This window comes from Balaenoptera ricei, chromosome 11 (genome assembly GCF_028023285.1).
Source record: "Balaenoptera ricei isolate mBalRic1 chromosome 11, mBalRic1.hap2, whole genome shotgun sequence".
Classification (NCBI taxonomy): domain Eukaryota; kingdom Metazoa; phylum Chordata; class Mammalia; order Artiodactyla; family Balaenopteridae; genus Balaenoptera; species Balaenoptera ricei.
Genome location: NC_082649.1, coordinates 93,964,231 through 93,987,530, shown reverse-complemented (window position 1 = coordinate 93,987,530; position 23,300 = coordinate 93,964,231). Strand labels below are relative to the sequence as shown.

The following is a 23,300-nucleotide window of genomic DNA, read 5'->3' as shown; positions in this document are numbered from 1 at the left end:
TATTCTGACGGCAATCCTTATTTAAATTTTAATTTTGACTGCATCTTCCTTATCAAAGGAATTTTAACTAAAAAAATAGAAAACCACTAAAGGGCTTTTTGTTATATTCCCAGTAGAGCAATGTCTCTATTGAAATGACTGAGAACTAGTGCCATACCTGCATTAAACAGCAGCTCGGAACATTTCAACTTTGGGACAATTCTTCCACTTAAAAATCAAGTTTAGTAACTTCTAAGGTACAATGGTTCAGATATTGGTTTTATACAATTTCCTCTAAAATAGCCAAAAGAACAGAAGAGAAAAGCCAAATAAAAGAGGAGGAGGGCAGGGTACCTAATCGAAGAGGCCAAGTTCGAATCCCAGTTCGGCCACTTCCTGACTTTAGAATCGTGGACCAGTCACTTAACCTCTCAGAGCCCCAACTTCACTGCAGACATACATTAAAGCACCAGGTCCCTAGTAGATGCTCAATAAAATTAAACAAATTAAATTCCAGTCAATATGGAATTCTAGAGAATTTTCTGTCAAAAGTTACCTCTGGTGAGGAGACTGGAACTGGAGGTGGTGGTCAAAGGAAACTGGAGCCTTCATTGTAACATTTTGTTTGTTTTTATAAGAAGCATTTATTCAGGTATCCTGGAAGAATTAATTTTTATATTTTTATTATGTATTTTTAAAACATGTACACATCTCGAACTGGGTAATTTATTTATTCATTTTTTTGTTTGTTTTTTTAAAGGAATTCTTTTTAAATTTATTTATTTATTTATTTATTTATTTATTTATTTATTTTTGGCCGTGTTGGGTCTTCGTTTCTGTGCAAGGGCTTTCTCTAGTTGCGGCGAGCGGGGGCCACTCTTCATCGCGGTGCGCGGGCCTCTCACTGTCGCGGCCTCTCTTGTGGCGGAGCACAGGCTCCAGACGCGCAGGCTCAGTAGTTGTGGCTCACGGGCCCAGTTGCTCCACGGCACGTGGGATCTTCCCAGACCAGGGCTCGAACCCGTGTCCCCTGCATTGGCAGGCAGACTCTCAACCACTGCGCCACCAGGGAAGCCCTATTTATTCATTTTTAAAACCACTTTATTTTGATATAACTGACCTGTAAAAAGCTGCACCTATTTAATGTCTACAACTTGATGAGTTTAGGGATAAGGACATAACCTTGAAACAGTGGGTTTAATTTTTTCTAGCAAAACGATTTCATTGCATTCTGTTTACGTGCCATTTTAAAAGTGGAAGAAAATGCCTAGTTGATTAAAATAGTTCTCTCAGGGCCACTTCCCCTTTGCATATCGTGACTTGTGGGTCTTATTTTTAGTACGAAACCAGGAACACTGAGAGCAGACGCATAACCATCCTTCATAAAGGCTTCTCAGCAAGTGTGCAGACGGTCCCGTGGAACGACCGCTCCCTCCAGCCAAGCAGCTGGGTTTCCGCGGAGCTTAAAGCCCCACCAGGTAAGGCAGGCCGCTAAGAGCCCAGTTTTATATTTCAAGCTTTGTAAACACAGGGAAGTCAGAAAACAAACACACCTCAGTTTTCTCTTCTTTTGTTAGTCACCAGTTCCTGCCCGGTGTTCTTTTACCTCATCAACACCCTCACCAAGACCATGATCACTTCTCAGTGTCATGACCCAGCCAACTGTGTCTGGCACGTCCCTGCCAGCACTGCGGATATTTCTCACTCCCCAGCTCAAAAGACAGAGGGTCATAAACAAAATCTGGGCCAATCAGGTCTCTCATAATTGGGTTCCAGGACATCTTTCCAACCACTCCCTACGTGATTCCTCCGCTTCTCAGATGGATTTCCAGGCATGACCCCTACACACCGGCACAGTCCTGCCTCGGAGCCCTCGCTTTCCTGGGCTCACCTGACTGCTTTTCTGAATCCTTCCTATACTTCACAGCCCAAATCAAATCGTACCTGCTCTGTGAAGCCCTTTTTGATGTTCCCCAATCACCACCCTTTCTAAAGAAACAAGCAGAAGCTGTCATGGCAATGTCTTGTTCTTTTTTTTTTTTTTTTTTAATTTTTATTGGAGGATAGTTAATTTACGCTGTTGTGTTACTTTCCGGTGTACAACAAAGTGAATGAGTTATACATATACATATATCCACTCTTTTAAAAAATCTTTTTGACCATCTAGGGTCTCCTGGAACCTCAATTGTGAATTTAACTTGCACGACGAACACCAAGGCAAATAATTACACACACTTACGGCCGTACCAAGTTTCTCTTCACTGCACCTGGCTTGTTGGCAAGGGTGCCCCTGAGGACACGCAGTATTTTCTCTACTATAGGTTAGTATCTGTTTTCACTTTTGCGAGTGGGTTATTTCCTCCAGCCTTAAAAACTTATGAGTGTTCCAATTCAGGTATGGCTCCTGGACTGAAGAATGCCAAGAATACAGCAAAGACACCTTGCAGAGGAATATCGCCTGCTGGTTTCCCAGGACTTTTATCAATAGCAAAGGGCGCAACTCGCTTGCAGTGTATGTTAACGGCTCAAGCGAGGAAGCTGCGATCAAGCCTTTCGATGAGCTCTTTGCCCTTCATGCCATTGGTAAGATGGGCTTGACTCAAAGCCAAAATAACCGAATCGCAGAATCTCAGCACTGGGAGGGGTTATAAGGATCACCTTGTTTAGCTACTTGTCTGATGCTAAGTGACCATCTGCCCGCTGCTTAAGAACCACAGGGTCAAGGTTTCTCAGCCTCCGCGCTCCTGATACATTTGGCGAAAGGACTCTGTGTGGGGGCTATCCTGTGCCTTACCAGGTGTTCAGTAGCAGCCCTGGTCTCCACCTACGAGATGCCAGTAGCACCTCCTCCCCCCCAAGTTGTGACAACAACGTCCCCTAGGGGATAAAATCTCCCCTCATTGAGGATCACCGCTCCAGGGAAAGTAAACTCACTGCTGAAAGAACCCCGTATCATCTCTCAGCAGCTCTGGATGCTTTGGTAACATTTCTGCTCATGGGTCCTGTGATGGGCTGGTGCCACCCCCAAACAGGTCTGATTCTTTTCCCCACAAGATGGTCCCTCAGCTATCCGAAGGCAGCCCGGTTTCCCATCCTGAGATCTCTCTTCCCTGGGCTACCAGCCCCCAGTTTCTCATGCATTCCTCTTATGATCCTCTACCCTTCTGGACTTTCTCCTCTGGGTGTTCTTGAGTTAGAGTGTCCCCCTTACCATGGGATTCTCAGATCTAAGCACATTATTTAAGCTTTCACTTGCTCAGTTCTCAAAACTAGAGACCTTCTCCTTCAGCCGAGATACTTGTATTGATGCAGCTCACCAGGAGCCTCTCACGTAACATTTCCGGTTCTGACGTTCAAGGTCGCGGTGGCGGCCTGCTTAGCAGCGGGGGCTGTGGAGCCAGGCTGCCTGCACTTGGATCCGGGCTCCTCCACTGACTTGCTGAGTGACCTTAGACAAGCTGGTCACCTCTCTGGGCCTCAGTCTTTTTATCTGAAATATGGGGAGAAATCAATACTTCCTACAAGGTCTTTGTGACAATTAAGTATGTTAATAATTATAAAGTGCTTACAAGAGTGCCTGGCCTAAGTATCCAATAAATACGCAAAATGTTATTATTCAAAGGACATGGTTTGGCATGTGACATCTATATCTGTTTCTATGTTTCTATCATCTATATGTGTATCAAACGGAGTATAACTTTGTTTAAAGAATCACAGCACTTGCTAAAGAGGTTATATAATTCTCTTCAATAGAGTATTACTTAGATGACCTAAAAATATCACTTTCATGAAAATAGGTAATAAAAAATGCTGAGGGGGACGTGAGAAACAATGATATTAAGATGCCAGTGGACACAGCCTGGGACAGACCATGGGCATTTTCTTGTGTGCTATTCATTTTATTGAGACCAATTTCTCAGATTACTAAAAGAAATAAATGCTCTTTTGATGAAAAATTTTTTGGCTTAGGGGATGGTAGGCTCTGGAGCCAGTGGGCCCCATTCTTAGCTCGTTCCTATGACTCAGTAACTGTGAGATCTAAGACACATAACTTAAGACAAGGCCACTCACTTAGAAATAATTTCTATCCACATCAAGTGGCCATAAAACAATCATGTGAGATCTCAGGGGGAAGAACTGTGGAGTTATATGTAAAGACAAGTTTAGCCCAATCCATTCTTCTTCTGTAAGAGAAAACTAAATCCTCACAACAAACCAAAACAAGATACACAAAACAAAATGAAATAAAAACTGAGGCCCAGAAAGAGGAAATAATCAGTCCGGCCACACACCTGCTTCGTAGAGCAGGGCTTCGTGGAGGCTCCAGGGCATTTTCTCTCCAGGATCAGGTTTACCCTCAGATCGGTCCAACTCGAGAAGTAAAAATGGATGGTGGGCTGGGTCTTGCAGTAAGCTGAAGGAAAAGGCATTTAACCATTCGATGCCGTATGAAGTAGGAATCCTTGAGGTTTACGGGAGAGATCTCTCCTTTAGCACCACAAGACGGGAGTCAGATGTGAGCCGCTGGAGTCCTGTGGCTTGCAGATTCGTTGATTAAATCCTGGTGTACAGTACTCGAGAAGACGTAGCTTAGAGATGCCTTGAGAAATGTGGGTGGATTAAATTTATCAACCGTGATCACCGACCTCTTGGTTCTTTAACCTAGATCGAGTAAATCCTCCAGCAAAAGTCACAGCAGAGATTGAAGGAACCTGTCTCTCTATCCAATGGGAGAAACCAGTTTCTGCTTTTCCGGTCCATTGCTTTGATTACGAAGTGAAAATTTACAACACAAGGAAGGGGTATTTTCAGGTAATGCTTCAGCTCATTCTGATATTTGATGATAGATTTCTTTTAGAGACATTTAAAAAATTACTGTCAGTGACTGCGCTGGTTACACCTTGGAATTAACAAAGTCAAAGGTAATCTAATCTACATCTATCTGGGTTTTATGAAAATAAATCAAACCTTACTGCCTTTTTGTCTTGAAAGAATCTATTACTTCTGGTTGAAAATAATGCAACAGATCAGGTAAAAGTTCATTAGCACTACTGTTGGTGAAATGGTGCAGCTGCTACGGAAAGCAGTACGGGGATTTCTCAAAAATTAAAAATAGAATTATCATATGACCCAAGCTTTCTACTTGTGGGTACATATCCAAACGAATTGAAAGCAGGGTCTCAAAGATCTTTGTCCATCCGTGTTCACAGCAACATTATTCACAGTAGCCAGAAGAAGGAAGCAACCCAAGTGTCCATCGACAGAGGAATGGATAAACAAAATGTGGTCTATCCATACAATGCAATATTGTTAGCCTTAAAAAGAAAGACAATCCTGACATGTACTGTATCATGGATGGACCTTGAGAACATTATGCTAAGTGAAATAAGCCAGTCACTAAAAGACAAATATTGTATGAATCCACTTATATGAGGTACCTAGAGCAGCCAAATTCATCAGGACAATGGTGGGACAATGGTGCTTTGGGGGGCTGGGGTGAGGGGGGAATGGGGAGTTTTTAACGAGTAGTTTCAGTTTTGCAAGATGAAAAGAGTGCTGGAGATGGGCTGCACAATGTGAATGTACTTTACTACTGAACCATGCACTTAAAAATGGTTAAGATAGTAACTTTTGTGTTATGTGCATTTTACCACAACTTAAAAAAAACCCTGCCTCCTTAGCCCTAATGGACAAAAAGTTCAAGGGGAAAGGAACTGAATTAAAGTCAATATTTATTGAGCATCAACTATGCATTATGCTTTATTATCCTCACAGTTACTCTATTATGTAACGATCATTTTCATTTTACAGGAAAGTGAGGCACAGAGAGATTAAGTAAGTTGCCCAAAGTCACAAAGCAAGAATACAATAGAAGTCAGGATTCAAACTTCTGCCTTACAAATTCAATTCAATTCAATTCAATTCAATTCAATTCAATTCGTGTTAATAAATATTTACGAGCTGGCTTCTCTGTGGGATATACAGAGATAAATAGGTACTGTTTCTGCTATCAAGGGGCCTGGTATACTGGATGCACTCACTCAGCCTCAGAGCTGCCTGACCATCGTAAATGTCAACGTGGATACAAAGGAGGGAGTGGACAAAGCAAGCTGCCAGGGCCTCCACCCAGGGGAGGGGAATTGAACGGAATCTTGAAGGATGAATAGAAACTTGCCTAGTGGGAGAAGCAGAGAAGGACTTTTTTTAGCCAGCACTTCCCCATGTATTTAAGCTCACATGGTGAAAGACTGGCTTTCTTTTTTAAATTTCTAATCCACCCTACATTGGTACTTCTGTAAAATACAATAAAAATGATTTGCTAGAAAAAATCGCATATAGCCAAAGACAAGCCCAGCGATCCTGGGCTTGGACGCCATGGCAATGCCAGGTTGCTATGAAAGCTCCCAAATTGTTGTCTCCATTTCTGTATTTATCTTCTCAAGGATCAGCAATAAACAGCTCCTGACTCACACCAGTCCTCCAACCACCCTTGGAGTGGCAGGGGTTCTAGGCAGAAGGAGCAACTCCACAGCGTGAGTGAGCATGGTTCCTTCAGCCAAGTGGCAGTAATTTACTCAGCCTGGATGTAAGGCCAACGTTGGAATCATAACTCTAGCTCTTACACTGGGACTTCTCCCAGAATGACTCTAAGATTTTGTTTATAAAAAGAAATGGTTTCTCTTTTTAAAACCATGGTCATAGGCAATGGAAACCACTAAAGTGTTTAGCTTGATAGAAAAATGTGAACACATCTGCAGAATTGCAGAATTATTTTGGTAGCGGCATGAAAACTGGGTATGGATGGAGAGGGGACATGTGCACATAGAATACCAGTTTCATGGCTACTGCAACGGGCCAAGCAAAAAATGATGAGACCTAAAATGGCAGTGGTTTTGGGGCAGGGACGAAGAAGGGAGAAACACATTCAGGAGTATGTAAGATACAGGAGGCCAGGGACACATCTCGGGTTTGGGGTATTAGCTGCATGGTGGGGACACTGACCAGTAGAGAGAATATAGAAGGGTTTGTTTGTGAGAAAACAGCCTCATTTCAACACTAGACAATGTTAGCCTGTGTTGCCTACGGCAAACTGGCATTTACTGAGTGCGTATTATTAGGTTGAACTGCCCAAAATGGCTGTTTTTGCAGGTCAAAAATGGGTTGTTGAATATTATCAGTTTTCATATGATTCAACCCAATATATCTTTAACCTTGGGCCTTACAAAGTTAATTCCATTTAATTCAATAATCCATTAGGTGGTATGGTTCCTATTTTACAGATGAGAAAACTGAGGCTCAGAGAGGTCAAGGAAATTGCCCTGCAGTTAGTTGGAGGTAGACCTGGGATTCAAACCCCCTTCTTCCTAGATTCAAGGTCCTTGCTCTTTCTGCTTCCTTATGCCCCCTCCACCCCTGTCTCCTTGCCCCCTGGCTTGGGGTGAGACATTGTATCAGGGATCAGCGAACTTTCAATGTAAAAGGCCAGAGAGTAGGTATTTTAGGCTTTGCCGATCGTACCGTTTTTGTCACAATTACTCAGCTCTGCCATCAATACAAGCAAATAGGTGTAATTTCTGTGTTTGTGGACACTGAAATGTCAATTTCATGTACTTTTCATGAGTCACAAAATATTATTCTTTTTATATTTTTCAAACACTGAAAAATATATAAGTCATTCTTAGCTTGCAGTCCTTAAAAAAACAGGCAGCAGGCCAGATTGGCCATAAACTGTAGTTTGCTGGATCCTGTTGAATATGACGGAAGCCATGCAATATTGTTAGTTAGGTGATTAGAGAACATCCAGGAACAAGATGAGGGAGGTTATGCATTCTGCTATGTGCCACTCCAGTCTTTCACTCTGGAAATATCAGTTGGACCCGGATGGATCATCTAGATCTTACAATTGCCTGTTTTATTTATTTTGCTTACTACATAGCTTTCCCCCGAAGGGTGACTGCCAACACCTCCATAGTGAAGCGGTCTACAATAAACTAATCGACGTGAGTCTTAACTGATTTTAAATGGGTCACTGAATACTGAGTCACATTACTTACATACGACCTCCCATCCTGATGATTGGCATAATTTAAATTGCGTGTCCAGGGATTCTTACAATGCTATTTTTTCCCATTTAGACAGAAAAAATGACGACCAATACATTCATCTCCATAATTGATGGTATTTCTGAGTATTCCATTCAAGTGAGAGCAGCAGTGAGCTCTGCGTGCAGAGCGGGGGGGCCCTCCAGTGAGTGGAGTCAGCCTATTTATGTGGGTGAGTATCTCGTGTTTATTTTAAAGCAAGTGACCTTACTTGTGGTTATAACAGACCCTCCTGGAAAGTGTACACCTTCACTTGTGAGTCTTGAAATGCTTTCACGTCCCTACTAAGCCTCATCCTCTGGCAGTCTGCTGCCTTTTCGACCAGAGGTGGATTTACCATGAGGCCAATGAAGCTCCAGTGTTCAAGCTTCTCACTAGTAAGAGCCCTTCCAAAGTCTGGTACTGTTTTTTTGTTTTTTTTTTTTTTTCCCAGATTATCTGGTTCTACTTCTATTCAGTTTTTCCGAATTAAATTTTTTTGTTCTGAAATAACTGTAGATTCATATGCAGTCATAAGGAATAATGTCAAGAGAAGTTTCTCTCAAGAGTAACTTCTTGCAAAACTGTAATATAATAGGGCAACCAAAAAGGTGGCATTGCTACAACCCACTGATCTTATTCAGATTTCATCGATTTCATATCTACTCATTTGTGTATTAGTTCTATGCAATTTTATCCCACGTGCAGGTTCATGTATAGGTCACCACAAGGGTCCTTCCTTTTGCCCTTTTTTAAGCACTTGCATTTCTCTCTCCTCTCCTCCATTCCTAACCCCTGTCGACTACTAATCTGGTCTCCATTTCTATAATTTTCCTATACCTAATTTTGAATTTATACTTTTGTCTCATTTCATAAAGAAGATTCCAAAACTGAGTAAGCTCAGGGCCCACAAAATCTGGATCCAGCCCTGGGCCTTCAGCATAACAGACCTAGAGGATCCAAAGCACTGGGCATCACCTGGGCTCCGGCACTGGTTCTGCAGCCGTTTTTACTTATGATTAAACTGACTAGCTTACTTGGCAAATAATATGATCATTGTATGTGTCTGTGGGATTGGAGAAGGGTGATGATGGTGGCTCTGAATGAAAGGGCAAATTTCCATTCTCCCTGTATGTCAGGGAGACATATGTTTATGTTATGGCAATTCCCTAACCTGGAGAGGTGGCGTTGCACCATGATGCTAGAACATGCACACCCTCTGTTTGTTATTATCTGCGTATCTTGGCCAGTTAAAAAAACAACTAGTGTGTCTCATGTATGGGCCACAGACATGCAGCCTGGGGATGCAGACCTATGTGGCTAAGTGCTGCATAAGAGCTACAAGGACACAAAGAGGGGGGAAGAATTCTGGAGTCTTCCATAGAAAGCTCAGGTTTAATGCCAGCCTTAGCACGTACTGACTACATACCCTTGAACAAACCACTTCTCTCTGCCCATCCGTGGATTCCCAGGACTAAGGAGATAACCAATATCCACCTCTCCTGTCTCACAGGTTATTGTGAAATACAAACAACGACAGCACATAACATTTATTGCTGACTCTCCTCCAAGCCCTGTGCTAAGTGCTTCACATGCACTAGCTTCACTAATCCTATCCACCAAACTGTTCTGCAGATGAGAAAACAGCTTTCGAAAGTTTAGACAGTTTGCTTAACTCTGCATGGCCAGTAAGTGGCAGAGAAGGAATTCAAACCCAAGTTGACTGACGCCAGCACCAGAGACCTTAGCTCTATGGCATGGGGGCCGGGACGCTGCAAGCTGCAAAGAGCTAAACCAATTAAAGACGTATTTAAGGGATCCTGGTAGCTAACTTTGTGGTTATGGTTGGTCAAGCACGTGATTATCACTCGCCCTCATCCTACGAGGTAGTTAACGCTCCACTGAAGGGTGTACCTAAGGAGAGATTTCTTGTGGCATATGCTAGGATTTTCTATCATTTCATTCATTCACTTAGGCTAATGGGTGTCTCTGCAGGACATTCCTGGGCAGTGACCCATGGGCCCATGTGGATGTAAGTCAGCCCAGATGCATAGCAGGGAGATTTCCAAGGGAGATGGGGAAAGACAAGGAAAGACCCGAGAAATGGAGCTGGGTTCTGAGCCTGCAAGGGGACTGGCCTTACTGAGTCGCTGAGTTTCCAAAGGGGAAAGGAGCCCCTAGAGCTGTGTGACATGACCAGCACAGCCTTATGGCACGGCCGCCATATCACCCCACTGGAACTCAGAGGACCAGCATGAGCCTTGCTGGGAGAGGGAACCGAAAGGACAAAAGGAACTGAGAACCGGCCAATTGCACCTACTTCATGTTTCTGCCAAAGCCAGACTTTCCCCCTCCCCCCTGCATCCTCCCCAGGTCCAGGCCCCAACCTGACGAAACAGACCCACCGCACAGAGACACCCCTTCCACACCGCTTTATCTGCACAGACGAAATCCACTCTACGCCCCGAGAGGGGGACCAGCAGAAGAAACGTGAATCCGTCGCAGGGAATTTTCAACAAGGCTATGAATTTCTTCAAATGCCGGCGGTAGAAGCTTAATTTTCATGACCCGCATTTGGTGGATTTTTTTTTTTTAATGCTTTGTTATTCCCCAAAGGCCCAAAACTCATTGGCCCCCAATTATTGATATTTCTGAGTGTCTTCCCAACATCACTGCGCATACAGTGTCAGAGTTTTTTTTTTACTTCTTTTTTAAAAATTCTGTTTGAGGACCTCAAACCAACTTGGAGACCAAGGTGGGAACCTTGGCTACGGAGCCAGTTCTGATTTTTTAGTGTTTGGGTTTTGAATTCTCATCAGTGTTGTCTGTTGAGAGTTTAGAACTTAGAGAGCGGAAGAAAGCGAGAGACAAATCAGGAGATCTAGGTTTTGGTCGTGGCTCTGCCAGTGTCTAGCTCTTTGACTGATGTTAGAGATGCGGAGATAATATTTCATGAGCCCAGTAATCGGAGACTGCTTTGACAGCTGTGTTGAGAGGGAATCTCAGGGTACATTCAGGTCATCCGAAGGTGTGGTCGTCTGTTGTCACCCCTGCAGGGGTCAGGGTGGTGACCAGCGTGGCAGGGTTTGGCTGCCCCCGACCTCGTCAGTCGCCTCTAACCCCTCTGGGTCTCAGTCTCCTCACCGGTAACATGTGAGTCTCCTCACTTGTAAGTTCTTCCCTACTCTGCCTTTCATGTTCTCTTACCCCCATCAACCACCGACAAAAGTGCTGAGAGAGAGATCGTGACCTGTGCTGAGAGTTTATTTTAAGCCTGTTTTTAATTTATTTTTCACTCTCCACTTTAGAGCTGGCGCCCCATGATTATTTGCTAAATAACAGCTTCCTAGCTCGGAACCGGGCTCATTATCGTTTGCTCTCAGGTGTGCCTCACTGCCAGCACCCACGGCAAATCCCATTTCATTTGCTGCCAGCCCGGTCGTGAAGATGAGCTGATTCATATAACCATGCGCCTCATAAATCCATCCTTTCTGGAAGTGACTTCCCTGCTCACTTTAGGATCGTTAGTGAATTTAATCAATGCAGGCTCTCTACTGTCATCAGGATGCTTAATAAACGTCACAGGAAGCCCGGGCTCCTCTGGGACATTCCACGTGGCTCTTCCTCACCCGGCGAGGATGCAGCACTAATAACGCTCTGCCCGCGGCCTACGAGGCAGTGTTTCCGCTCCATTCATTTCCTCTAGACCTCCTTCCTCCACTCCTACCTTGTCTTAAAAATGGCACCCTGGAGCCCTCCCCTTCCACTTTCACACCAAGGCCCGACTCACATATCACCTCTTTGCTAGAGATCATTAAGTCCACCTCCTTTATTTGAGGGAAACGGAGGCCCAGAGATATTAAATAATTCAGTAGTTATCAAACAGCCAAGAAGTGGCTATTAATGGATAATATTCTCAAATAGGTGACGTATGAGTCAATTAGCGAATTGGAAGAGATTCAATTTACTAATTAACCCATCATCACCCAGGGTTATTGAATCAAGAGAGAGACACCAGACGACTAAGTTTTGACTGATGAAAAGGGAGGGCGGAGGAGACAGGACTGCTGTCCTGCTCCGGTGGGCAAGGTCCCTGGACAGTCAAGAGGCACAGGGGCAGCCGTCAGGGGTCCAGCCAGCCACAGTGGGCTCTTCACCTGCCCTGAAACTCTGCCCTCCTGTGCTGGGATTTCCAGAACATGGAATACTTCTTTTTCTTTTTTCTCAGATGGAAGGAGCAGTTTCATCTTATCAGCCCTCGTTATCAGCTGCCCTTCCTCAGCTGGTTTCTCTGCCTTATCTGAAGGGCGAACTTTCCACTTTTAACACTTCTTCCTCCTTTTGCAACTTTCTTAACTTCCGGACTCTTCTGTTCCCTTATTATCTGGGCCATCTCCTGTTTACCAAAACCTGGTGTCTCCTGAGTGGTTTCTGGTCTGAGTGAAGATATTCCTTTTCTCAAGTCCATCATCTTCTCTTCTCTCTCCCCTCCCGGAAGCTCAAGTATCATGCAGGAAACAAGCAATAATGAAAACAAAGTTTCCGACAATAACGCCCTTCCCCGTGGAAAAGAGCGTTACACACGTGTCCACCCAGCCGTGCTGCCGGTCAGGCTCAGTGGCTCTGAGTCCTGCATATCAGTGACGGGTCTTCCCCCCCAGCACAGGCCCTGCCCCTCAAACAAACCACTGGGTTTTGCCCTGACCTCACTGAAGTCCGTATCTGAAGGCCAGGATCTATTCGATGATGGTACCAGGTACCAATTAAAATGTATTTACAAAAAAAAAAAAAACATTGCTTTAGGCTTGAGATGTGTAGCACTTACACCCCGGGGAGTAGGGGAAAGTTCACCGCATTTCTCAGATGGCTCAGCTGTGCAGTCAAGGTCAACACGGGCGGCGGCTTCCTTTCGGGGCATCTTCCTCGAGACCTGTTACTCACAGGAAATCCTGGCCGTGGCTTTCTGTCACAGTTTTGTTTGCGTGTGTGTGTGTGTGTGTGTGTGTGTGTGTGTGTGTGTGTGTGTGTGTGTGTTTAGGGTGGGGGGAGCCTTAGCGTCACATCACACATTCTAGAATCAGTAAGGACTTCATGAAAAGAGTTGGAAGCAGAAAATCAGGGAGGGAAGTAAGAACTGGGGCTGGGATGGAAGCAAGGTTCCCACTGGGAAACTCTGGTGCCTTTTTCCTCGGACGTGACATTCATGGGCTGTGAATGAGTGAGGAAACCCGGCACACCGGCCCCAGGGCACGTGGAATCAAAACCTGGAGGGCTTGGTGTCACCTTCGAGATCCTCCAGCCCACCTCCTACATTTTACACCTTGCCGGCTCCACCTTCAGACTCCGTGCCTGTGCTCTTTTTCTTTTCCTTTCGTCACCATCTTTCTTTTTACATCCTCACACTGTCGTGAAACAGGGAGAAAACCAGGAAGGAGAAAGGTGAAGGGGAGACACTGCAGAGGGCTCAGATCCACTTTCCCTGGGTCTTCCAAATGCATTTTGCAAATTCAAAAGCTTTTGTGAAGAAATGGTGGGCTTCTGGATCATTAGTGACAAAAACTGATTGAGGAACAAAAAGCTGACCCAGTCAGGAACTTGAAAAACCCACCTGGCTTCCCTGAGGGTGATACAACATGTGACGATGCTGGGTTTTCTTTGTAAATGGGGGGTTTCGGGTTGGTAAATGTGGTGGCCGCTTTGGTCCACTGTTTCCTTTTCCCCAGGCTCCTGTGGTTTCCAGCCTGGTAGCCCCACGCCTGGCAGCCCTACCGCTTACTCATTCCCAACAGGGGAGCAGGGCCGCCTCAGCCCCGTGGCCTGAGGGAGGGCCAGCAGGGAGCTTTCAACTTCTGTCCCCAAGTGTCAGGAGCAGGGAGCTCCCCTGTGCTTTCAGGCCCGGCCGCCTGGAGGTGTGGTGTCCACACCAGACTTCCACGCGTGACCTCTGCCTCGAGACAGCCCCGCCAGATGATGGGAGGAAGGTCGGACTCCCCTCTTGGGGCAGGCACTGTGCTTGGCGTGTTCACCTACGTTATTTTATGTATCTTCACAAACACAGGATTTTCCTAATTTACAGATGAGCAAAGAGACGCAGAGGGGTTAAGGAACTACCCCAAGTGACAGAGCTAGGAAGTGATGAACCCGGACCTAGAACACAGCCACAGGACTGGGTCCACGCCGTGCTCTTTCTGTGATGCTTTGTCACCCCTTGGGTGACAGGACAGTGCCAGCCAGGGAGACAGAGGCAGGAGGATTGGCTGTGGAGACTGGCGGCAGTGAAAGGGTTGCCTTGCCAGCTCCTGAGCTGGTCAGCCTCCATGGAGCCCAAGCAATGGGGACACTTGCATTGACCTCTTCAGGCTACTCTAGTCTAAATATCCCCTTAGGAGTTGTCCATGGCGTTCATTTTAATACAAACCTCCTTGAGGGTGAGGACCATCATGCTTTTATGCCCTTTCCTACTCCCTAGTATCTTGAATATTTGGTGTTTTCTTTCCCTCCAGGCCTGAGCTTATGACTTTGCCTTCTGAGGATTCTGAAAGGGCTCCAATCTTAGTCTGGCTTTGATGATTTAGGGAAATTATCTTGATGCCTTACTGCTGACACGATGTGTTTAATCATAATCACAGTTATAATAACATTCATTGAACACCTACTATGAACTAGCACCGGGCCAATCACTTTACAGGAATAACTCAGCCAGTTCTTATCCCCGTTGAACAAAGCAGGTGATGGAAGCTCCTGAGGGCTCCCTGCTCAGGGTCACCTCTGTTGTAAGTGGCAGAACCAGGATGAAAGCGCTTCACCCGTTTCTTACTTCTATGTGAAGAATGCAGCCTCTGCAGCTTTCAGTTGCTTTAGCAGGTTGGTAGGACAGGGCCAGGAAACCCCTTACAGGGAAGAAAGTTCTGGGTTGCCTAGGGCCCCAGAAGGCACACACCTCTTGGTGCTGTGTGCAGAAGTCTGCAAAGAAGAAGATGGCAAAGAGGAGTTCTCTATTTAGCTTCATCAAGTCATGTCCTACTGGGGACAAATGCAGACCAACAGTACGGCAGTGATCCCTCTAGGGAATCCTGAGCGCGTGAAGGTACACCTACACACCACCCCCATCCCAAGCATCTCCATGTCCTTTCCATATTTTGGGTCATTGAGCCCAATTTCCCCAGATGAACACAGAACACGTTTTGTGCATTTTGCTCTGGACCCTGGACTACCTATGTTCGGTCCACTGAGGCTGCATTTGCCGACCCCTCTCTTTCACTCTCCTGAAATCAGGTAAAGGGATTTTTTTCCCCTAAAAAAAACCTCCCACAATCCACTTGACAGCTGCCTTACAAAGCTCACCCCCCCCCAAAGGGCTTGCTTATGATTTCTGCTTGCATTGTGAGCCTGTGACCGGCTTGGCGGGTCCCTTCACAGACGATGCCGCGGCCTCCCCCTCTACTGAAAGACAAGTGCAGGAGGCTTTGTAGACTGATGCACCTGCATCCTCTCAGTTATCCAGCCCTGTCAGTGCCCTCAGAACTCCTCCCAGCGCCTGCTGGTTTAACAAAGTAGGGCTGCTTCACTGGAAGAGCCCCATCAATTTACTAATGAGCTCTTTTCCTGCAGAACCTACTGTTGAGTCTGAAATTAGATTCAAATGCAATATGGAATCCCTAAAAGTCGTACTTGTATGAACAGCTTAAGGGTGGAACAAGCCTCCAAACCAAATTGACCTCCTAAGAGTTATTAGTCTGAACTACAAAGATCATACAATTCTAGAACAAGTGGGGCTGCAGCACCAGGAGGAAAATGATTTGACAAAGCTCTGAGGGAAGCCAGAGGCGGAGCTGGGACTAGGTCCAGGGCCTGATTCTCTTTAACCACCATGCTATTCGTCCCCCTCTGTCCCTTTCCCACCATACACTCCCAGGACGTACAGCACGAGCAGAATTGTCATTAGTTGGCTAATTCTCAAGGTTAAATGGTCGAGACGTCAGAAACTGAGGAAGCCAAGGTCACCAAGAAAACAGACAGCTGAACTCCCAAATGCTCCAAGTTGTCAATATTGGGAGAACATCCTAGAAGGAGGTGCAGAGTCTGAAGGGCTTCTTCTCCTTGGCAGGACAGGCTTTGCGACTTCGTCTTTCTAAAGCTCATCTCTGCATAACCAAACAGTGGCGCCCGTCAATTTCTTGAAAAGAAACATCTGTGGCTTCCGTTTTGACGGCAGAAAAGTCATTCTTGAGTCAGAGAAAACATTCAAGTTACCTTGAAACACTTGTTCTTAAGAAAATGTCCAAAGTCAGAGACCCCAGAATTCAAATTAATGATGTACCGAGGGGTCTCCCAACTTTTACAGAATTAAAATTCTTAATCATTTTGACCGGAAAGATATACACTGTCAGGGGGAACTGCACCCCTGTTCTACCTTCAGTGAAATCAGAGGAGGTGCTGTCTTCAATTCATTTTACTTACATAACTGACTCTCAACTTCGTTTTTGCATTAATAAATAACGTAACGGTAGATAATCCCCAAGCAATTTCCATTTGGTAGTGAACATGTGAAAGCTTTTTCTTGCACTGAATTTACCTGCCAGTTTAGGTTTTCTTTGCAGTAAAGCTGACCTCGGCTCTGCTGTCTGGGGGGTTAGCTCTGTTCTCAGGTGGCGGTAGGGGAGTAGTTCTGAAGCAAGGTGGGACACTGCAGAAGCCAGGTGGGGAGAAATGACTCATGTGCCCCTCCCTCCAGGCAGTGACCATGACTTTGCTTTCCACATAGTACCTTGCATGCACCGCTAACTTTTTTTTGATCGAAAGAAATAAAATCAGTTGCCTCTCCAAAGAGGTTTTGTTAATTCAGAGAGAATCTTCACTTATCAATGTGAGCGCTCAAGTGAACAGCTAGAGAGTGGTTTAACTGAAAAGATTTGTGTAAGCACGCTCAGAAGTGAACGGCACTTTTATCAGGACCTGACATAACAGCCTGCAGAGAATTGCACAATTTGAGACACCAACGGGACCCAGGGTGCCACCCTGATAATTTTGGTAACATCATTCTTTCTGCAGAACTCAAGCTTCACCTGTTTAACCTACTTGTAAACAGGAATAATTTTGCTACTGGCATAACCCTTGCTAAATTTATAATCCACGTATATGAGTCTAGAGTTTCTGAATGTACTTGTTAGGGGACTTGCATAATGGTTCAAAGTGTACTACAGTGAGTTTCAGAGATGGGGCAATGAGGCAGGCAGAATCCCTTATGCAGGAAGTCAGAGTGGCAAATAAAGCGAGCTGGTATTTGATTTCACGGTAGTAGTTCGCCCAGTTGCTCTTTATATTAGCTACGTGCAAGTGCAGTAAAAACTAGGTTTAACGGGACACTCGGTGACAATCCAGAGAACTGAATACTAATCCTAGAACCACTGAGTGTCTATGGGATTTGGGAAAATAAAAGGTTGGTAAAATGATGAAAAGCAGAGCCTCAGAGAGCCAAAGTGTGGCCACCACCTGTTTGTAAAATAGCTATAAATACATGAAACTTCGTTTTCAACGCCATGGTCAGAGGTTTTAAATAAAGTGAGTCAGTCCTGGCTAGAGCCTAGGGAGCATCAGGAGGAGGGGTCGCTTACAAGGCAGCCCCCTTCTCCTGGAGACACAGCCTGCGAACCCAGCCACGTCCAGCAGCTGAGACACAACAACAAAACAGGGCTGCCTTGGAAGGAAGCGGTATCCAGCCGGGAAGAGGCCACTCGGGGGGGTGTTCCGTGAAGCGCCTGCCCACGCGGTGGGTCCTGGGTTTGGGGGTGGTGGGCAGTGGGATGGGGTCCCTGCACCGTGGTTAAGAGCACAGCCGCTCAGCACGCCCTGGGCTTCACCCCCAGCTACTAGCCGTGGTCCTCAGCTGACCCCCTCCGCCCTTCTCTGCGACAGCTCCCCCATCCATCAAACTAGGACAGCAGCGCCCACCCTGAAGCACTGCTGTGAGAATTCAAGTGAGATTGCAAGGTGAGCACTTCGCGGAGTGCCTGGTACCTGAAAAGGGAATGTCGAAACATGTATAGAAGATAAGCTATTGGTGACTGCTGGTTTCTGATAACTTTTATTTTTTGTTCTTTTCTACAAATTTCCAACTTTCGCCAATGAAAATATACTAAAGTCAATTTTGTGAGAGGTCAGTATACACCAAATGACAATGCCCTGGATTGGGTCAGGGGTACTAAAAAATGTGCTGGATTGAGAGCGTTCTTAAGGGTCAGAGTTGAACTTCCTCATTTTTGCAGATGAGGAAACTGAGGCCCAGAACGGCCACCTTCACAACAAGCTAGGAATAGAACCCAGGTTTCCAGACTAGGCAAAGTCATGAGACAAAAGCATGCATATCTTGCATTTATGATAGTACAGATGAACCTATTTGCAAAGCAGAAATAGAGACACAGATGTAGAGAACAAACGTGTGGACACCGGAGGTGGGGAGAAAGGGGGGTGGGATGAATTGGGAGGTTGGAATGGACATATATACGCCACTGGGTATGAAATAGGTAACTAGCGAGGGCCTGCTGTATAGCACGGGGAACTGTACTCAGTGCTCTGTGGTGACGTGGATGGGAGGGAAATCCAAAAGGGAGGGGATATGTGTATACATGTGGCTGGTTCTCTTGCATTTATGGTTGGGTATGATGTACTGGTGTAAACCAAGTGGATGAGGAAAGGAGGGAGGGTCTACAGAGGATGAGAAGAATCCAAGTGCCTTCCAAGGATTCCAGTTTGGGATCTTGGAAGAGGGGAGATCAGAAGGGGGAAGTTGTGAGGGAAGTTGTTTTGATGTGAAGAAGGGTGTGAGTTTGGTTTTGAATGTTGTCAGCTTTGAGACACATCCCAGTGGGTTCCACCTACAGGCAGTCTGAGATCCAGACCGGGAGCTGGGCGGGGATAAAGACTCGGGAGAGGATGCCATGGAATTAAAAGACGAAGCTGTGCTCAACAAACTTTGCAAAGTTCAAAGAATAGACCATAGTGGAAAATACCAGAGGGTCAAGGCTGAGCGGTGAGGGGCAGTTGAAATTAAAAAGGGGGGAAGGAAATGATATTGAAGAAGAGGAATATTTGGGTAAAGGAGCCAGTGGCTTGGTTTCCAGGTGGGTGCAACCATCAAGTTTGAAATTCAGGAGGGAGGTCAGGAAAAATAAAGTTGGAAAAAGAAACTGACCGTCCTTTGGCTTCAACCAGGAGGAAGCCACCAGCAATTTTTTAAAGTGCTTTCTGAGACGGGAAAATGAAGCTGCCTGAATCCCTTATTCAAGAAATGAGGCTGGGAAATAAAGTAAGGAGGTATTGGATGATAGTTGGGAGAGATGGCAGAGCAAAGTAATGGCTTATTCAAGATAAAGGACTCTATGAATATTTGAAAGCAGAAAGGAAGAGATGGAGGAGGAGAGATTAAAGCTTTTGGGAGGTAGAAGATAAACCTCAAGTAAGAGTCTCAGGAGGCCAAAAAAGAAAAAAAAAAAAAGTGCATGAGATCAAGGCAACATTGGAATCACTAGCATTAAATCCTCAAGACATCTCTCCATCCTGATACCTGGAAAGATTTGAGTTTTAACTATTTTGGGGCTTTTGGAAGTCTTAAGATATTTACAAGGGGCTTGAAAATTCCACTTACATTCACTTCTCATTTTATAATAGAAACTGTTAATGGCAAACCAAGGATTAGGACCTGCTTCTCCTGGTGTGGGGTGTATATCTCACCTCTGTACTTAGAGCTGCTGTCACTAAATTACCTGTGTCTTTATTTGCTTATCGACTTCTTCCCTCAATTGCAGGAAGGGAGGGTTCACAGGCTTTCTTTTAACCATCTCCCAGCAACATGTACAATGTCCCACACATAATAGGAGCCCAATAAATATTGGCTAAATGGGTGAATAACGGAATGAATAACACAGAAAGGACCCACGCATTCAGGGAGATAACTCAAGATTTGCATTCTTCTCTAAAAATGAATCAGGCAGTTTAGCAAGCGGGTTACCCTTTAAACACCATTTGGTAAATGGCCTTGGGTTTTTCTTGAAGGCATTTCCAGTACCTTAAAAAAAATCACACACACCCCAAAGCTATCATCAAAGCCCATAGAAGAAGATATCCTTGAGTATAGATTAGAAGCAAATTTAACTAGATAGTCGGGCAGCATGTGGCATATTTATACTTTCTGTACTGAATCAAGTTAGCATCTACGTTCCCATCTGTGAAACAGGTATAATCGTAAGAGGTGTTGTGAGGATAATTCAGATTGTAAACTTACAACCGAGTCTGATACCTTTGTTGTGAACTATGAGTATTATCCCACACTGTACTTCCTCTAAAAGTCCAACTTTGTAAAATGTTTTGATTGTACTGCAATTAGGTTACTGAGTAGGCTTACATTTTTGTACCTTTTTCATCCAAAAACCTTAGTACTCACCAAAAGCTGCTAAGCTCCAAGATCCAGCTGGCATATTGCCTAGAATATACTCCATAAATATCTGCTCACTGATTAAATAATGCCTCAAGATTAAAAGTGGCCTCATCGTCATTGCCGTTATTTCATTTCACCCTTGTATCAACTTTGAGAGACGGATGATCCCTGCCCGCCCTGCCCCATTTTACAGATGAACGACCTAAAGTTCGGGGAGGTTCAGCTGCTTTTCCAGCATCACCCAGCACCTTCAACTCAGACCCAAGCCCCCTGATGCCCTAGTGTAGTCCTCTCTCTTTTCTGCTGATGATTCGAGTTCTGATTTCTTTTGCTTTTTTTTTTTGCTTTTTTTCATTAGGAAACAATGAGCAGAAGCCCTGGACAAAATGGTTCCTTATTGCAGTTACGGCGACCATCTGCTTTATCTTGTTAATTTTCTCACTCATCTGCAGAACGTAGGTATTCTTTTCATTTGGGTGCTTTCACTGGGATCTAAATATTGGATTTTTACCTTCTTGCCATGCATCCGCCGGATGGAGGGTTCTTGTTATCAGGTGGAATTTATGACATTTTTGTGTCTTCCTGGACAGCCTTTCCAAGATGAGTGTAGACCAAATAAAAAACTGGGAAACAGGAGGTGATTTGCAGAAACTGGACACAGAGCACAACACAGCCCTCAGGCATTAGATACCCCCTTCCTGAATTTGCCAACAGTCTATTCATTTCCATGAAGGATTTTTTTTTGGCTGCACAGCGTGGCATGTGGGATCTTAGTTCCCCAGCCAGGCATCAAACCCGTGCTCCCTGCAGTGGAAGTGTGGATTCTTAACCACAGGAATGCCAGGGAAGCCCCTCTATGAAGGTTTTTACATTTGTGTTTTTTGGATTCCTTGACTGCCTTCCACTCCAAACTTGGTTGCCTCTGTTGAGCCCCCAGGGCATGCTTGTTACGTCTTGGGTAAAGGAAGGCATCCCATTGGATGCTGAAGTCACTATGGTGCCTCCTGTGTTATGATCCCCAATTATGAGGTACCAACTCCTACCCTGGCCCTTCGGTCATCCAGTCCCTTAGTGGCTGATCGTTCCCAGGTCAGACGCAGATTCTAGAAGTGTCATGCAGATTTGGTGGCCAAACCTAGAGCTTGCAAATGGCCCCATAAGAACTTCTCATCCCTTCTGGCGTCCAGGAAGGCCAAGTGCCACTTAGGAGGCTGCAGAACATGTTCTATCTTAGCTTTTTCACAATTTAGAAAGTGACTTTTATTTTAAACAGCTTCACTATTATAAATGTCTCATCAGATGGCATCTATAGGCTGGGGGGCGGTTGGCAGCTCAAAGGAGAGGAAAAAGACAGTAAACCCTGAGAGCTGGCGCCTAGGGGGAGGGGCCGCCTACCAGCATCGTGGGTAACCCTGGGGCCCCACGCACTTGATGTACATCATTTTCAGAAATCAGGCCTGGTAACACACACCAACATGAAGCAATTGCCATTTTGTCTTTCTTGGATGATCCAGAAGTCACATCAGAGTCTTGCAGTACCCCCGAGGTCTTCAACTATTATTACAATGTAGATATTTGGAAGTCTTAGTCAATGAAGATTTTGAATTTACAAAACAGCAGGTTCAGGGATTAACTAGGTCAATTTTCAGAGTAGATATTTAAGGACAAGAAAGGCTGTTCTTGCTTAGCCATTTCCCTTCTTTACTCTGTTTTCAGATGCCACTTATGGACCAAGTTGTTTCCACCTGTTCCGGCACCAAAGAGTAATATTAAAGAATTCTTTGTAACCACCAACTATGAGGTAATATTGAAGGTTCTTATGATATGTCATATCTGCCCAGGGCTGGGTCCCCAGGGATCTGTCACTGGGTCATTCGTTTTCCATGTTACAAGGCAGGGTCTTTACCCAGGAGGCCAGGTGCCTTCATGTTGCTTTAGTCATTCTGCTCTTTGGCTGATTGTTTTAATATATGTTCATTACAGTCTTTGAATATTGCAAAGGTCCTACTCAATTATGAGTGATCTCAACAGTCAGACTTGAATTTTTATTTTCTATCACCCAGCTCTTAAGTGACCTTGGGCAATTCCTTCAACCCCATGGGCCCTGACTTCCATTTCTGCACAGTAAGGGGCACAGATGAGATGGTCCAATGACCTGTTTAGCTCTGACATTCTAACAATCAATGTTTCTACACATGGGTACCCCAATCAGTAAAGTTTTTCAGAGGGATTTTCCCTAGTTCCTTAGTATAAAGAACCATAGAAAAGGCAAATGATTTCCCCAAATATGTTTTCTTAGGTGCTGTTAACCATTCAGAGCACTCAGGCTTAACTGAATGCTCACTTACCAATGGCATCCAATTGTTCTAGCATCACATGGTAGAAGTCATCCTTTCCCTAGCGAAATGCCTTGACATCTTTGTTGAAAATAAGTTGTCCATGTATATCTGTGTCTACTTCTGGACTATTAGGTTTCATTGATCTATTTGTCTATCTTTATGCTAATATAATACTGTCTTGATGACTAGAGCTTTATTGTAAACTTGGAGACCAGGTAGTGTAAGGCTTCCAAACATGACTGTTCAAAGTTGTTTTGGTTATTCTAGGTCCTTTTTATTTCCGTATAAATTTTAGAGCCAGTTTATCAATTTCAACAAAAAAAGCTGCTGGGATCCTGACCAGGATTGTCTTGTATTATAGGTGCATTTGGGGAGAAGTGACATCTTAAACATAACGAGTCTTCCGATCTGTAAACATGACATCTCACCTTATTTTTGCAGGTTTTCTTTAATTTTTGTCAGCAAGGT

The 23,300-nt window shown here is 44.8% G+C and overlaps 1 protein-coding gene across 1 annotated transcript in view; it reads left to right on the top strand.

Moving 5' to 3' along the window:
• IL5RA (interleukin 5 receptor subunit alpha) overlaps positions 1-23,300 on the top strand; it is a 32,784-nt gene that overhangs the window by 5,807 nt on the left and 3,677 nt on the right. The window contains exons 4-10 of the mRNA XM_059940606.1: positions 1,319-1,457; positions 2,147-2,300; positions 2,375-2,562; positions 4,646-4,791; positions 8,115-8,253; positions 20,852-20,948; positions 22,210-22,294. Coding sequence (XP_059796589.1) covers positions 1,319-1,457; positions 2,147-2,300; positions 2,375-2,562; positions 4,646-4,791; positions 8,115-8,253; positions 20,852-20,948; positions 22,210-22,294 — 948 coding nt within the window. The remainder of the gene's footprint in view (positions 1-1,318; positions 1,458-2,146; positions 2,301-2,374; positions 2,563-4,645; positions 4,792-8,114; positions 8,254-20,851; positions 20,949-22,209; positions 22,295-23,300) is intronic.